Raw genomic sequence first — 15,153 nt, forward strand, 5'->3', positions numbered from 1 at the left:
AAGACAACTGAGTGTGAATGTGTACGTCCTCACAGGTAGAAGTAAGTGTTCATAGCACATTAAAATGTGACCGCACAGTCCAGGAGTTTGCAAGAACTGCCGTAGCGTTCTTGCAGCTCTGTATATCCATGAAGACTGGCAACATGCTTCCAGGAACTACCGTTGTGTTCATGGACGACTGATTACCCGCTTAGGCTAGCACAGAGAGCGAGTACTTAGATGTTAAAGGAACTATGTGGGTTTAAACCTTACAGCAAAGGCCGACGTATTGGCGAAATAGACGATACCTGTAACATGGCTTATAGGGTTGTTGCTGTGGCCTCGTCGAATGACAGTGCGAACATTGTCTTTTTGTTTCTGTTTGAGTTGTTGCTTACTCCTTGATGATATACTCTATAATTATGTTATTTTATAGTATATGAATTTCCAACAATACTCTCTGACAACACGTTTATTTTTGCGGTTCCCCCAATGATTTTGTCTTCGTAATGCACGTTTCACAGGAAGGAGGGCGTGCCCAGGTGAAACTCTGGCTCTTATGGAAGTCTTCCTATACGTGACCACGGTGCTCCAGAAGTTCAAGGTCCTTCCTGAAGAAGGAAAAAATATCTCCCTTGACATTGAGCGTGCTCTCCTGACGGTGGTCGACGATACGCAAGGGCTTCGCTTCTTATCACGATAACTTAAAACTCTTAAACGGTCGCAATTGATCTCGTGATGGTGACTTAGGGTTAAAATAGGGACAGTTGACAGAAATATGGTATAATATCCGAATTTTCTGCGTCAGGGCTCTCTATTAATTTGTGTATTATTCGTGCTCAGACGGCCGGATAAAGCATGGTTTCACCTCTTAATAGTATCTTCGCAACCATGTTTTGCAGGGTTCGTTATCCGGCGTAGTTTTATTAATAAAGGGCGTCCCAACTATCACGCACCAAGGTATAGAGTTATCCAAATGCCACGTAGCTGGAAAGAACCAAGCTAATGTTTGCCGTCCCTTGAATATACTTAGAAAATTGTCTTGCACTTCGCCTAATTACATAATTAGTTTTAATTAAATAATCAACTACTCAAATGTTATTATTAAATTAAAGGTGTAAATGAGAAAATTGTCGAGCAACATGAAAAAATCCCGATAGAGCTTTCTATCGCCCAATAAGTGGCGCATAGAATTTGCTACATAAAAGTTATAGGAAAGCGGTGCCATACGTCCAGAAACATTCCCACAACTCGAAGAAAGTCACTAATAGGTTTGGTGGGGCAGTTGTTGTCTAGGCGCCATGCAAGTTGGCTGGACTCTGTACGCGCATAAGACGCGTTTACAAAAACTCAGTATGCAAGAAAAACCACACTAGACCATACGTGAAATGTGCGACTGGCGTTATATGCGAGGTACTGCTGAAATGTGGGAAGTCCTACGTGGGCCAAAGGGTGAGATGCGTCAATGACCAGGCACGGGACCAAGAATTGTGCATAATAAACAAGGGTAATGAGCATTTATGTACGCATTGCATGGTTTGCTTAGCAGGCAGATGTCAGCCACTACTGCGTGAGATTAAGATAATTGGCTGGAGTGGGGGATACGTTAGCAAGAGAACTTTTGGAGGCATATCACATAAAAGAGAGAGGCACGGGTTTCATTAGTGAAACGTCATTTTTTGTGTTTGACAACGAGATGTAGCTGTTCAGAAACATCACTGTAATTGCTCTAGACAACACTGATGTACGCATGCGCATTTGTTGATTCTCCCTTCTCTAGTGTAAGAATAAAATAAGTTGAAGTTCAGCACAAGAGGTTTCAGTCGGTGGCGTCGCCGCGTGTGGACGTGTCTCATCGGCTCCGTGAGTTTTTGGGTGTAGCACCCGTTCTTCTCGCTATATCCTAGTGGCTCTTTCACGCGACATGTGTGAAGATTTCCGCGAAGTTTTGAGACTATTATTGAAAAGGTCTGTGCTTTAGAACGCTTGTTATTGTGACTCTTGTGGTTCCTCGCCTACGAGAGCCTGGTGGCTCTCCGATGCCGTAGGCATTGACACGCCTCGTGCGGGCGTCATGAACCCGGTTGAGGTAGTAGAAGGGGAAGATCTTGCCCTGGAGGAGATCCTCAAGTGGCGACAAACGCACATATACGACGCCGCATATCAAGACTCACTCCGCAAGGACGCCATCGCTGCGACGGTCAAGGCTGCTGTATGGAAACAGATGATCTCAAGGAATAACAAAGTGAGGCCTACCAAGTTACCCGAAGGCTCATACAAGGCTATTTTTTTTGCATTCGCGGAAACTTCGACGCCTCCCGGTACTGCCACTTCCAACTCACCAAGATTCTCTCTACGGCAGCCTGCTTTCCAGCCACTTCGGAGCTGCGCCAAGACATCGTTACCATCAACCCCACCACCAACACAGTTACCCTCAGCACGGAAAGCTGCGATCGCTTGAAAAAATATCTCGCCATCAAGTCGCTCACGGCTGACGGCCAAGAGCACGAAGTCACCTCCTACAGCGTTCCAAACTCATAGACGTGCAAAGGCATTATCTACATCGACAGAGTATGCCTGGGAGAAGTTATCTATGAAAAAGACATTCTACCCATGCTTCGTGAGTCCAACCCACAAATGCACTTTTTAGAAGCCAGACGAATGGGAAAAACTTCCGATGCAGTCCTCGTGACTTTCTTGGGAACGAAAGTTCCTTTTTGGGTCAAATATGAAATGGCGATGCTCCAGTGCAAGCCTTTCCGAGAAAGAATGGAGGCCTGCACCCGCTGTTGGAAAGCTGGACATCGACCGGACGTGTGCCCTACGCATACTGAGGATACTTGCCATAAATGCGGAACTGTGAATCCTCCGACTGATCATTTGTGCATTCCCAAGTGTGTACTATGTAGTGGAAGTCATGAGACTGGATCCATTCAGTGCGCACTACGATATAAGCCCATAATCTCACTCCCCAAGGCTGACAAGACTCCTCCTCAATCCAAGACCACGTCTTCTCCTTCGCCCAAGAAGCAGGGACCTCTTCCTAAGCAAAAACAAGACGAAGATTGGCCTCTCCTATCCGCTGCTCCATCTAACAACAAATCAAGCTTTCCTCAGGTAAGCTGGGCATCGGTAGCTTCCCATAGCTTACCTAAACCTAAGCAACCTGATGCCCCAATCTATGCCCTCCTACAGCAGTTTCAGGAAGAAAATCGTCTTCTGCGTAAACAAATTCTAGACCTCCAAACCCCTTCTTCATGTACGACTACTATCACTCGATCTCAACCCTCTACTGATGAACAACCCACTGTAACTCCTCCCCCTGTCAGTGAGAATGGCGATCAAACTCTAACCATGGACACTTCTGCTCCTCCCACTACCATAAGAGCCACCAAGCGCAAATCTATTAATGATGCGAGAGATACTTGGGAGGAACACGATAAGCTAAGTCGTAAACTCACCGCACACATTAGAAACTCTAACAATCGCTTTGAGGCCCTTGAAGAACGCATGGATGCCGTAGAAGCCAAGCTTGAGTCCCTCACTACTAACGTTCGTAGCTTGTGCCCATATAAATGCTAAATTTAACCAGGATGACGCGCGACTTACCCAAATTGGTGAGCGATTCAATCAAATTATTTAAAGACTCGATCGACTGCATGGCCGCCATCCCCTAAGCGCTCCAACCTAGTTGTGTGGCAGTGGAATTGTAGGGGCTTTTCGAAAAAGAAGGCCAGTCTGCAGCAATACATAGCCAATCTCTCACAGCCGCCCACAGTCATTGCTTTACAAGAAACGAATGGTTACGTTAAATTCCCCGGATACAACACATTCCAATGCAAGAGATGCGAACATCCCAATACTGCGATCCTAGCACAAAAGCATTTGACTGTTACTTGCTCCCATTTCGAGAGTATCGACATTGATCACGAATTCGTAGAAATACTTCCCAAAAAGACCAGGTCGGCTCCTATTTGCATCCTTAACGTTTACAGCAGTCCCAGCTCTAAACACTAACGTTTTACTACCGTTTTTGCTCGTGCTAAACAGGAAGCTCGGAGAAACCCGCTCCTCATTGTTGGCGATTTTAACTCTCCAAATCAACTATGGGGTCATACTACTTCCACACCTAAAGGACGAGCTTTATGGACCCACATTCAGGATCATCAACTCACCCTCCACAATGACTTCGGCACACCCACTCGCTTAGGAAATAGTGTCTCCATAGATACATCACCAGATCTCACCCTCACCTCTCGGGTTAACTTAACTAAATGGGAAAACCTTCAAATCAATTTTGCTAGCGATGACTACGTTATAAAGATTTCTGTTACTTTCTCTCACAAGCCCTTTCACACTCTGCGTCCCAAACTTACGGATTGGGACAAATTTCGGAAAACTCGCGCAAATAATGCTTCCAATTCCATACTTGATCTACAGCAATGGATTAGTCAACTCGAAACGGACGTTGACAATCATACTACAACTATGCCACCTGATGCTCCTTTTCAAAGAACTGATGCCAAACTATTACACATGTGGCAAGGGAAGGAATCACTGTTAAAGCGGTGGAAAAGACGCCGCCATAACCGCAGGCTTCGCATCCATGTAGCTAGACTTGACGAGGACATTCAAGCATATGCGACCCAACTATTTAATCAACGGGGCCAAGTATGTGAGAGCATAGATGGTAATCTCAGTAGTAAAAAGACTTGGCAACTGCTGAGACATTTGCTTGATCCCTCAATCTCGCGCGCGCAACACAGTCACTACATCACTCAATTATTGCACAAACACAAGGATAATATTCCCCATCTTTTTCAGGAGCTTGCACGATTACACCTCCCTCCTACCACAACTCATGAGAATTCAGATTATAAAGGCGAGGTTACTGAACTTCTCGACGCCCCAATAACGGAGGCAGAAGTTCGACATGCCTTAGCTTCCCTTAAAACTACATCTGCTCCCGGTATAGATAATGTAAATAATGAATTACTCCGAAATCTGGACGACAAATCAATCTCTGCCCTCACAGAATACTATAATCATTGCTTCGATAACAGCTCTCTTTCGAGCTCATGGAAAACCGCTAATCTAATCTTTATTCCCAAATCCAATAAAGCCTCTGACATAGCTAATCTTAGACCTATTTCCCTCACGTCATGCTTGGGCAAAACGCTCGAACATGTCATGCTTAATCGCTTCAATAAATACGCGGAAGACAATCAGTTATTCCCGCCAGAGATGATTGGCTTTGGCCAGTCGCTTTCTTGCCAGGATGCCATGCTAAGGCACAAGCATGACCTTCTCACTCCTACGTTTAGTAAAGACACCCAAGCCATCTTAGGACTAGACCTTCGCGGTGCATTCAACAACATAGATCATGGATCTATCTTACGTGAATTGAATGTTATTAACTGTGGTAGAAAAATGCATGACTACAACCGCGAATTTCTCACCAATCGGACAGCCGTCATAAGTCTCAATGATCAAACTTCGCGCCCAAACACCGTAGGTAGCTCTGGCACTCCTCAGGGATCTGTGCTCTCGCCATTTCTATTTAACCTAGCTACGAGGTCTATTGCTGCGAAGCTAGCAAAAATACCGGATCCCCAATATTCTTTATATGCAGACGACATTACCCTATGGATTAAGGGTGGCTTGCATGGCTACATTCAAGATACCTTACAAGAGGCTGCAGATGCAGTGGCTACGAGAGCCGGGTTCATGAACCTCGAGTGCTCGCCCACCAAATCTGAGCTGTTACTTCTATCCGCAAATAAACGCGTTACGCCGAACATTCAGATTAACATTAAGGGGAAGCAAGTTCCCGTAGTAGACAAAATCCGTGTACTTGGCATGCACATTCAATCTAACCGACTCAATACGTATACACTTCAAACGGTTACTGCCAGCGTAGGTCACACCACACGGCTAATAGGAAAGGTTTACAATAAGCACGGAGGTCTCCGCAAGGCAGAATTGCTAAGACTGGTACAGGCGTTTTCTGTCAGTAAAATCACATTCTCCCTTCCCTATCTCCACTTAACTAGGGCCGAGGAAGATAAAGTTAATTCACTGATACGCAGACTCTTACAAATCTGCCCTTGGAGTGCCAAGCAGACCTTCTACTGAGAGACTTTTGGCGACAGGTACCTTGAATACTTTTAGTGAGCTCTCAGAAGCCCACCTGACCGCTCAATACCAGCGCTTATCGAACACCCACACCGGTAGGCACATCCTAAACTCCCTAAGTATTGCCCCAGCACCCATGACCAATGAGAAATTCAATATTCCCCACTCGATACATGAGTACTTTCATATCCCTCCTCTCCCTAAGAATATGCACCCTGTTCATCACGAACATAGAAGGCAACAACGAGCTAAAGCCCTGCAGAATAAGATATTTAACTACAAAGACGTGCTCTATGTCGATGACACAGAGTATCCGTATGGACACAAATTCGCCATATCAGTCGTTGACTCCAATGGCAGTATTGCGACGGGAGCATCCATTATAGCCTCTTCCTCGGAGGAGGCAGAGGAGGCCGACGTTGCACTCGCTGCAACAATACCAAATTACTCTGTCATAGTAAGTGACTCCAAAACTGCCATACACAACTTCGGAGCGGGTAGGGTTTGCAGGACCAGTCCTAGCCATTCTATCTCACAATCCGCCAGCCGCCCAACTTCTGAGTTTAATCTGGACACCTGCTCACGCAGGCCTAATCGGCAATGAAGCGGCCCACCTAAGTGCTCGACCTTTCACGAACCGAGCACAGGCTAGACTAGGGGATGGTTCAGACGCCAATAATCTCCCTCCAGCATTCACCTCCAAAGACAGATTACTTACTTACCACGACATTTGCGGGCATTACCGCCTAGGTCGCCTAACCCTCCCTCCTTTAATGATTCAGTCGTCACGCGTACACGAGGTTCTATGGCGTAAACTACAGACTCGCACTTTTCTATCTCCTGCCTTACGTCACAAAATTTATCCGGCAATATTCCCTACTTCAGCCTGCAAGTTTTGTCCGGCTAGCAGAGCGGACCTTAATCACATTATGTGGCAATGCAAGAACCACTCCCCTCCCCCTAATCTTTGTACAGTTTTAAGTAGTAGGGAGCTGTGGGAGGCTTCCATGCGCAGCTACGACCCCGAATTTCAGGACGCTATCCTGAGGTGGGCTGAGGTGGTAGAGGAGGCCTACCGCGAGTAGGATAACCTCCCTCGCCTTCTTACCGCAGCCCCTTTCCCTTTAAGATGGGATAAATAAAGTTGTCTCTCTCTCTCTCTCTCTCAGCACAAGAGATATTGTTTCCTACTTGTCTTCCTAAGTTTTTATTTTCCTGTTGGCGCAACGATGTATTCATTAGATCTCAACCAAGTCGCCCAGCAACAAGTTCTACTCAACAACAACAAAAAACAAAACAAACAAAAAACGACGTTTACGTGACAATGTAAAAAAAAAAAAGAAGGCGCCGATATACCCGTATTCTATTATTGGTTATTGTCTTACGGCTGTGTAACTATGAATACCTCGACATAAAATTACAGTGCACCTCCGGTGGAATGACCACATCACTTGAAAAGGAAGCCACGATGAAGCTTGCGTACCTCAGGATACGCCAGTCAAGACAAGAAATATAAGATTATTGGCGCAGAACTGGCAGTTGGGCGAGTTGCTAAGTATTCATAGTGAAATTTATGGCGCGCTAGAAATTTCACCATGAAGATTATTGGATTATAGAACATAAAATATTCTGGTCTTAGAATACGCCTTCATGGTTTGGCATCCGTTCACTGGGAAAAATATTAATAAACTTGAAAGCCTACCGAAAAAATCTACTCGTTTTATTTGGCTTGCGTAATCGCCAGACTTCAGCCACTGCTCTGCTTAGGACAGAGAACTTGGAATCCTTAAAATTACGACGATATCGCGAAAGAATAAAATATATGTACCTTCTCTATCTTGATAAGCTGGGCATGGAGTCTAGTGCCTACACAGGCAAAAAATTTCGGGCAGCTCCGCACTAGTGGAGCGAAGACTGCGCAAACAGCGAAGCTGGCTGTCCCACCTAGTTTATTCCTTGTTCGGCTAAGTTGATGCGTGGTCATGCTTGGAGACTCGGCCAACTCTTCTGCGTAGTTATGCCTCGAGTTTTGGTCAAGTTTTCTGCGTGGTGTCGTCGTTAGCCCCATAAAGGGCAATGGACACTCGGTCATTAAAGTATGTACATTGTTATTTTTCAGTAATTTCTTTCACCTGCATCTCCCATGAATTACCGACCTTGCCGCTGAAAGTTCTCCCCGACTCGCAGGCCCGGATCGTTCTGTCGACGCGTCTCGTTGCCCGCACGCTTTCGCTGGGTAACGCGAGCAGGCAACTCCGAATCTTCTGCAACTCGCTGACGTTTCGCCGCCGCTTCACGGGCGCGATATTTGTAATTGGACCGTCGCATCCGTTCGCGAGTAGCGGCGGCTTTCACCCCGCGCATCTTAACGCTCTTCTTCTGTCACCCCATCTCTCTCTTCGTCGGAGACCCGCCTGTTCTGTCGGCGCGGCGGCGGAGCGGAGCTGCTTTTACACCCCCATGGTGACGTCACGGCTTAGATCCGCATCTATGCATGTGCGGCCTCCGTACAGCGCGGCGAGGGAAAGCTACGGTGAAGCGGTGCGAGCGCGCGCGATGACGTCATCGCCCAGTGAGGTCTTGCTGCGGACGGTTCACCGACCTAACCACTAGCTTAACTCTTTCCCTACCATGGGGAAAATATGTGTCTTTGTAGGTAACGCCAGATCTATTTTCTGAAAATATTTACTGCACTGAATATTTTATGTAATACATAAACAAAAAGAAGAATGAATTCACTTTTCACGCATAAATGTTTTGTTAACGAGATATATGTCGTAAAAAGATATATATTGCCAGCCTCAAGGTTGTAGGATACGATTGAACACTGTTTCTAACGACACGCTTGTATCTACTAAAAAAAGATATGTAACAAAAATGATGATATACAAAATGGATTGCCGTCTAATAGGCGCTGTCTATGAAAACCATTTTTTTTTTATTGAACAGGGGCCCTATAACGTAACACTGTTCCAACATGTTTTTATTCCAATCTCACGACGTCAAATTTACGTGACCGCCAACGCAAGCATCGGGTGGTGACCCGCAGCGTTGACTGAACAGCCCAATCAAAACGCTCTATTCGTTTATAGGAAGTCACTTTTGTTTGCTTTCAAAACGAATACGATTGCCTACATCGAGGGGTTTTTGCGCTCTGATTGGCTGACAAGAGGCGATGAGCACGTGAAGTGGAAAGGGTTTGTATGGGGCCGGGCCAGCACACTGAAAGAAGATAACCGGACGAAGACGGAGGTGCCGGCGTCTGCGATTGGTCCGCTTTTCCTTACTTAGCTTGCCATGGCTTCTCTAATATCGCGGCGGCATTTAACGGACAATTAAAAATGCCGCTAAAACCGATCCTCAGCAAAGAAGACTTCGCAGAGCGATGTTATATACGTGCCGAAAGGGCTGGATAACATTATACGGCCACACAAAAAGTTTTGTTATACGTAAATAAAACCATGCTCTCCGACAGATGCGAGTAGCTAGTGCGTGGGCGATCGGCGGCAGCCTTCTTCTATTTCATTCGGAACGGCGCAATCTCCGGCTATTCATAAAAAAAATCCAGTTTTGTTCGGCGTATTAATGCATCTTTAACGCGCACACGTCACTTTGACGCAATGAGTTTTCGCGATTTTGTGACGTCGAGTGACAGACAGGTGAAGTGGATGCAGCCTGAAACCTTTTTACCAATGGCGGATGGTTAATGGCAAAAAGGCGTAGAATCAGAAATTATTTATTTTTCTGTTGTTCGGGTGAATTATGCATCATCAGTGTGTACACGTCATGTCAGAATGGGAGCAATCCCGGTTTTCGTGACGTCGCATGACAGACAGGCGAAGTAGGAGTGGTCCAAAAACGTTTATGACCAATCGCGGAGGGCTGATTGCAGAAGTGGAATAGAAAAGTTTGGAATAGCTTTACGTTTAGCGCACCAGGTTTTCCTTTGCTTTTGCTTCCTACTTGGATGATTACGAAAATTCGGAGCACGTTCAAAAATTACCGCTTCTTGGGAAAACAACGAACTGCTTATAAAACAAAAATATAGTTCTCCTCCTTCAAGTCCGATAGCGCAGTGTGTCTGTGAGCGGCTCGGAAGGTCTCGAAAGCGGCATTTCAAGCCACAATGGGCGCAGTACGGAAAGAGTTAAACATTAGTTACACTACGACCCACGCGGGGCGTCCATCTAAGAAACGAAAAGAATTTTCTTATAGGACTAACGCCTACAAGGGTTCTTTTCTCCCGCGAATTGTGCGCGAATGGAATGGTCTCCCTGGGTATGTTGTGGGTGCAGCAAACGTACCTTCATTTTTATCGCAGCTGAAAGTTTTGTAATGTTTTTGATCGTTGTATCTATCTTTTTTTAATTTAACATTAGCCCGTCTTTCTATGTATGTCATATATGCCTCAATTTTAATTGTCTACTGAATTTCACAATAGTGTTGCCGATTGTTTGTTTGGAGCATTTTATGGTGTACAATATTCAGTCTGTAATATCACAGTGTGCTATATTGTTTTTTTCAGAGCGACATGGTCTCGTCCACTCCTGCTCACGCCTTTATTTCAAAGGCTGCAGAAACCTTGTAGATTAGAATGGATTACATTAGACAAGAGCAGACAAGACAAGACAAGACAAGACAGACAGACAGACAGACAGACAGACAGACAGACAGACAGACAGACAGACAGACAGACAGACAGACAGATAGATAGATAGATAGATAGATAGATAGATAGATAGATAGATAGATAGATAGATAGATAGATAGATAGAGAGAGAGAGAGAGAAAAAAAAACATTTATTCGGACCATCGAGGTGGTCGCTCTTGAGGTCGAGTGGGTGGTGTCCTCATTCCAGGACTCCACTGGCCATGGCTGCTCGACGTACTTGCTGGACGAGAGCTTCTTGTCCCGCCAGGGTATCGCCGGTCAGCTGTACTTCCCACCGCTCAAATGACGTGCTAGGAGTCTTTAAGTGTTCAGGTTTGCCCTCGCACCCCCACGAGATGTGAAAGAGTGTAGGGCGTGTGTCGCCGCACCAGGGGCAGATGCCGCGATATGTATGTGGGAACATTTTACTGTAGCTGTGTAGGTTTGGAAATGTGTTGGTCTGTATAAGTCGGAGAGCTACGGAATCTTCAGTGCTGAGCTTTTTGTGAGGCGGAGGATAAATCCTGCGGTTGAGTCGCTGGATCTCGAGTCGGTCGCAGTAATTGGATGGCAGGGGCATGAAGGTAAAGGGTGGGGATTGATGAGACGATTGGTCTTGCCCCGCTCGGTTGATTAGCGCTCGAGCTAGGGCGTTCGCCCTTTCGTTCCCCTCCAGACCCACGTGACCCGGCGTCCACGTGATTTGATGGTATTTTTGCAGCCTCGGGCCTAGAATCTGAGCCGCCAGCAGCGGTGTTCGTCCGTTCGTAAAGTTACGGCAGGCCTGTTGCGAGTCGGTAACGACATGGACTTCCCTGCCTACCCTGTCTTCTTGCTTTATTACCAGCGCCGCGGCTATGGTCTCAGCCGCAGCTGGGGTCTCTGCCCTTACGGAGGCCGCGAGGGTCAAGGAGTTGTCTCTCCCGTTCATGGCGGCTACCGCGAAGAGGCCCCCACAGGGTACGCCGCCACGTCCACGTACGTTCCGTACGGATCACCCTTGAATTGTCGGCGCTGTCTGTCGACGCGAGCCTTGCGTCGTCCTTCATGGAGTGCATGACTCATGTGCTTCGGTATCGGGTTCGCCTTGATCTTGCCTCTGACCTCTGGCGGGAGTGATCGTTGCCCATCGAGGGCACGGAGCTCCGTTGCCGTTCCGGTCCGGTGAAGGATGGCTCTGCCCGCCGCCGTGTTCTGTAGTCTGGCCTTTTGCGAAGCCATAACCGCGTCTGACAGCGAAGGTGTTGTGGATCCCGAGGGCCGCTAACTTCTCGTTTGAGGTGGTGACAGGGAGACCCAGGGCCGTTTTGTACGCGCCTCTGATGATGGCATCGACTTGTTCTTGGTCGCGTTTGTTTAGCGAGTGCACATATAGCCTACTGCACATATGGTAATGCATTTAGTTATCGTAGAGGTCAGACTTCTTGCAAGACATAACGAGCTGCAGCGTGAAGTAAATGTATTATGCTGTAGGTCGATCTTCTCAACGACACATGCGGGCACCTAATGCACATTCTAAAGCTTATTTCGTTCTTTCTGTCATTCTCTCTTTGTTTCCGTCTTTTTCACATCTTTCTTTCGTTCTTTCTTTCATCCCTTCTTTCGTTCTTTGTTTCTTTCGTTTCTTGTTTCATATTCAGCCATTTCACATATACTCGCATCTTTGCTTGCTTACAAAATATAAGCCATTCCAGATTATGTTATTTTTTTCGGGTATGAGCCATTTCTGATAATATTTTGTGTACCACTTGCCGAATATTTTTTTGTATCACTCGACTTGACGATATCGTTTGAGCCCCTCAGCTAGACGCCGCTTTTTTAGGGTATGAGCCATTGCAACGAGCCCCTTAAGGCTCTTGCCTTCATAAATAAATAAATTAAATGGCCTGAGGCCAGGCACCCGCAAGGTAGTCGTTACATAAAAGTGGGTAGAAGTCGACAAGAATTATTTGCATTATTAAGTTCATCTTTCTGGTGTACCTAACATCCTTTCTTTATGACACTGTAATGCATTTTGTGGAATTCAAACTAGGTGCCATAGACAGACTTTTAAACTCCTCATGTCTAAGTAGGCTAGATTTATTTAGTGAAGATATATGGGGACTTTATGGAGCCTTTCTGCTTGCAGCTTTCGGGAGGTTTATGGTGACTTTTTCTTATTCGAGGTTCTTCAACATTCTACTATTGGAATATATTTGATTCAGATGATCTAGGTGCATTATGTTTATTTTTGTATCTTTTCTGTTTTATCAAGGTGAGGTGTCGTTGTGGTCAGTGTAGCAAGTTTCGAGAACTTGTGTAAAATAGTCAAGTTTTTCTTTTTCCGTCGTTCAGTAGGAGAACGCCTGAGCGCCTACGTATCGGCCGAACCTTCCGACTTGCCCGACGCATCGGCAACGTGACATTTAAGACGACCTTCAAATTCGAAGTTCCTCACACCACTTTTTAAATTTACTGTTTGCGTAAATACATATTTAGGCCGAATGTGATAAGGCAGTTGCTGTGTTAAATGCTTCTTGCTTTAAGGCTCAATAAGTCGATTTGAAGACTGGGAATTATTCAACTCAGAGGTAAGACACCCACCGACGATTATAATACTGCCTAATGCAACATTTGAGCGCTGCACTATACGTGTTTTCATTTCGCGATATATTGGCTAGTGCGGACAATCTGTCTCGTGCTGCTCGTTGCGAACGGAGCGAACTGCCTCGCTAACCTGGCGATCGCGAAAGCCAGCGCGTGGGTGACGCGTGGGCACGATGCGCAGCAGCTGCAGCCGCCGGTAGACGTCCCAGACGAAGTACGCTACTCTGGCGCCATCTCATAACCATCGTCGCCGCACTACGCTTTTTCTCTCATGCTTTCGCCATACTCTCCTCCTCTTTCCGCCTCATGGTTCCGCTGCACCCTCTTCTCCGCTTTCCACCTCGAGTCTTTTATCCGCGCTGCGCTCTACGTTCGCTTTCACCTTTCGCTGTGCTCGTTTGCTCGGTTACGCCGAGGGACACCGACGCTCGCCGCCGGAACGGGCGCCTAAGAGCTGCCCTCCAAAGCTGCAACTGATTTCCTTGAACGAGGCTGTTATATCCGAGACATGCGGTGCACTACGTGGGGTCATTGCGTAGCCGCGAAAACCGGAGTTTCAGGTGCTCTAGAGTAACGTCGCTAAATCATTCTGTTTAAGCACTACACGTACGCGCCAGCATGAACAATAACCATGGTGTGGCAAAGCAGTACGACTTCACTGCGACATGGACGCGCTAAGCGGTGAATTAGTACAAATTAGTAGGCGCCCATTTCAAATTGTGTAATTATCAAAGCGATAGTATCTCAATATCAGCGTCTGAAGGAAAAGGGCAGTTCAGAGGCGAACGCAGTTTTGGCCAGTTAAAATGCAGGATACTTCAACTATAGGGAAACATGCAAACCTATTTTACATTCGTGCAAGAGGTGAGTTAACGTTAATATGCGCATAACTAGATTATTTTGTTTTGTAAGCGTACACAACAGCCATCTATAAGCGGTGATACGGAGGGAGCGGGATGTAGTAATTTAGGATCAGGCCATGAACCACAATCCAAACGTACACAAAGTTTAAAATTGCGCGTTTTTATTGTAAACAGATCCTACTGTTTCTTTTTTCTCGTTTCTGTTCTCTACGAGAGAGACAATAGGAAACCTATGGCAAGTGGCACGGTTAATCGAAGTAGCAGTCACCTTGCGCGTATCTTGAATATAATAAGCTGACAGAAGCTTTCGGAACGTAAAAGTAGCGAAAAGCTTCGCCACTGTAGCCAAGTCGCGCATACCGATATATAGGTCTCCCAATATGATGAAAGGCTCGGTTTCAGATTAGCTCACTCTCTAGACTGAAGATAGCGTGCAAACGAAAAAAAGCGCTCGCTTATGCATATGTACAGCGGCAACAACTGATAGAGCTGATCAGCTCGCTGCTGTAGGCACCGAACTGCACAGGTAGGAAACTTTCGGCAATCCTAGCGTCGCCGGCATGACGTATCCGACTTCGCCGGCCGCTGCCTCACATGCTCGGAACGCCGGACTATAAATTTGCGCTTTAACAGTGAATCAAAATAGTAACAACATGCCTGCCTTTTTCTGACAACCCACCAATCCACGAGTATTTTGCATCCACGAACAATGGGTCCCCGAACACATCCGTGCTTTTCATCAGAATCTCTTACGGTTTCCCCCGTCACTCCGTAGTCTTTGCACACACAGCCTGACCATCCACCTCTCGTATACCGACTAAAATGACGTTCTCGGCATCAACCACTCGCTTTCCTTGAACAAAACAGCGTAGACCGAAATCACACTGCAAGATAATAATCAAATACAGCGGTAGCAGGGACGCGGACACCTCCGTGCAT

At 46.4% G+C, this 15,153-nt stretch overlaps 1 protein-coding gene across 1 annotated transcript in view; it reads left to right on the forward strand.

Annotated features, from left to right (window-relative positions):
• LOC142577789 (uncharacterized) overlaps positions 1 to 15,153 on the forward strand; it is a 74,826-nt gene that overhangs the window by 16,423 nt on the left and 43,250 nt on the right. The window contains exons 9-11 of the mRNA XM_075687240.1: positions 504 to 675; positions 2,002 to 2,224; positions 2,956 to 3,096. Coding sequence (XP_075543355.1) covers positions 504 to 675; positions 2,002 to 2,224; positions 2,956 to 3,096 — 536 coding nt within the window. The remainder of the gene's footprint in view (positions 1 to 503; positions 676 to 2,001; positions 2,225 to 2,955; positions 3,097 to 15,153) is intronic.

This window comes from Dermacentor variabilis, chromosome 4 (genome assembly GCF_050947875.1).
Source record: "Dermacentor variabilis isolate Ectoservices chromosome 4, ASM5094787v1, whole genome shotgun sequence".
NCBI classification, from domain to species: domain Eukaryota; kingdom Metazoa; phylum Arthropoda; class Arachnida; order Ixodida; family Ixodidae; genus Dermacentor; species Dermacentor variabilis.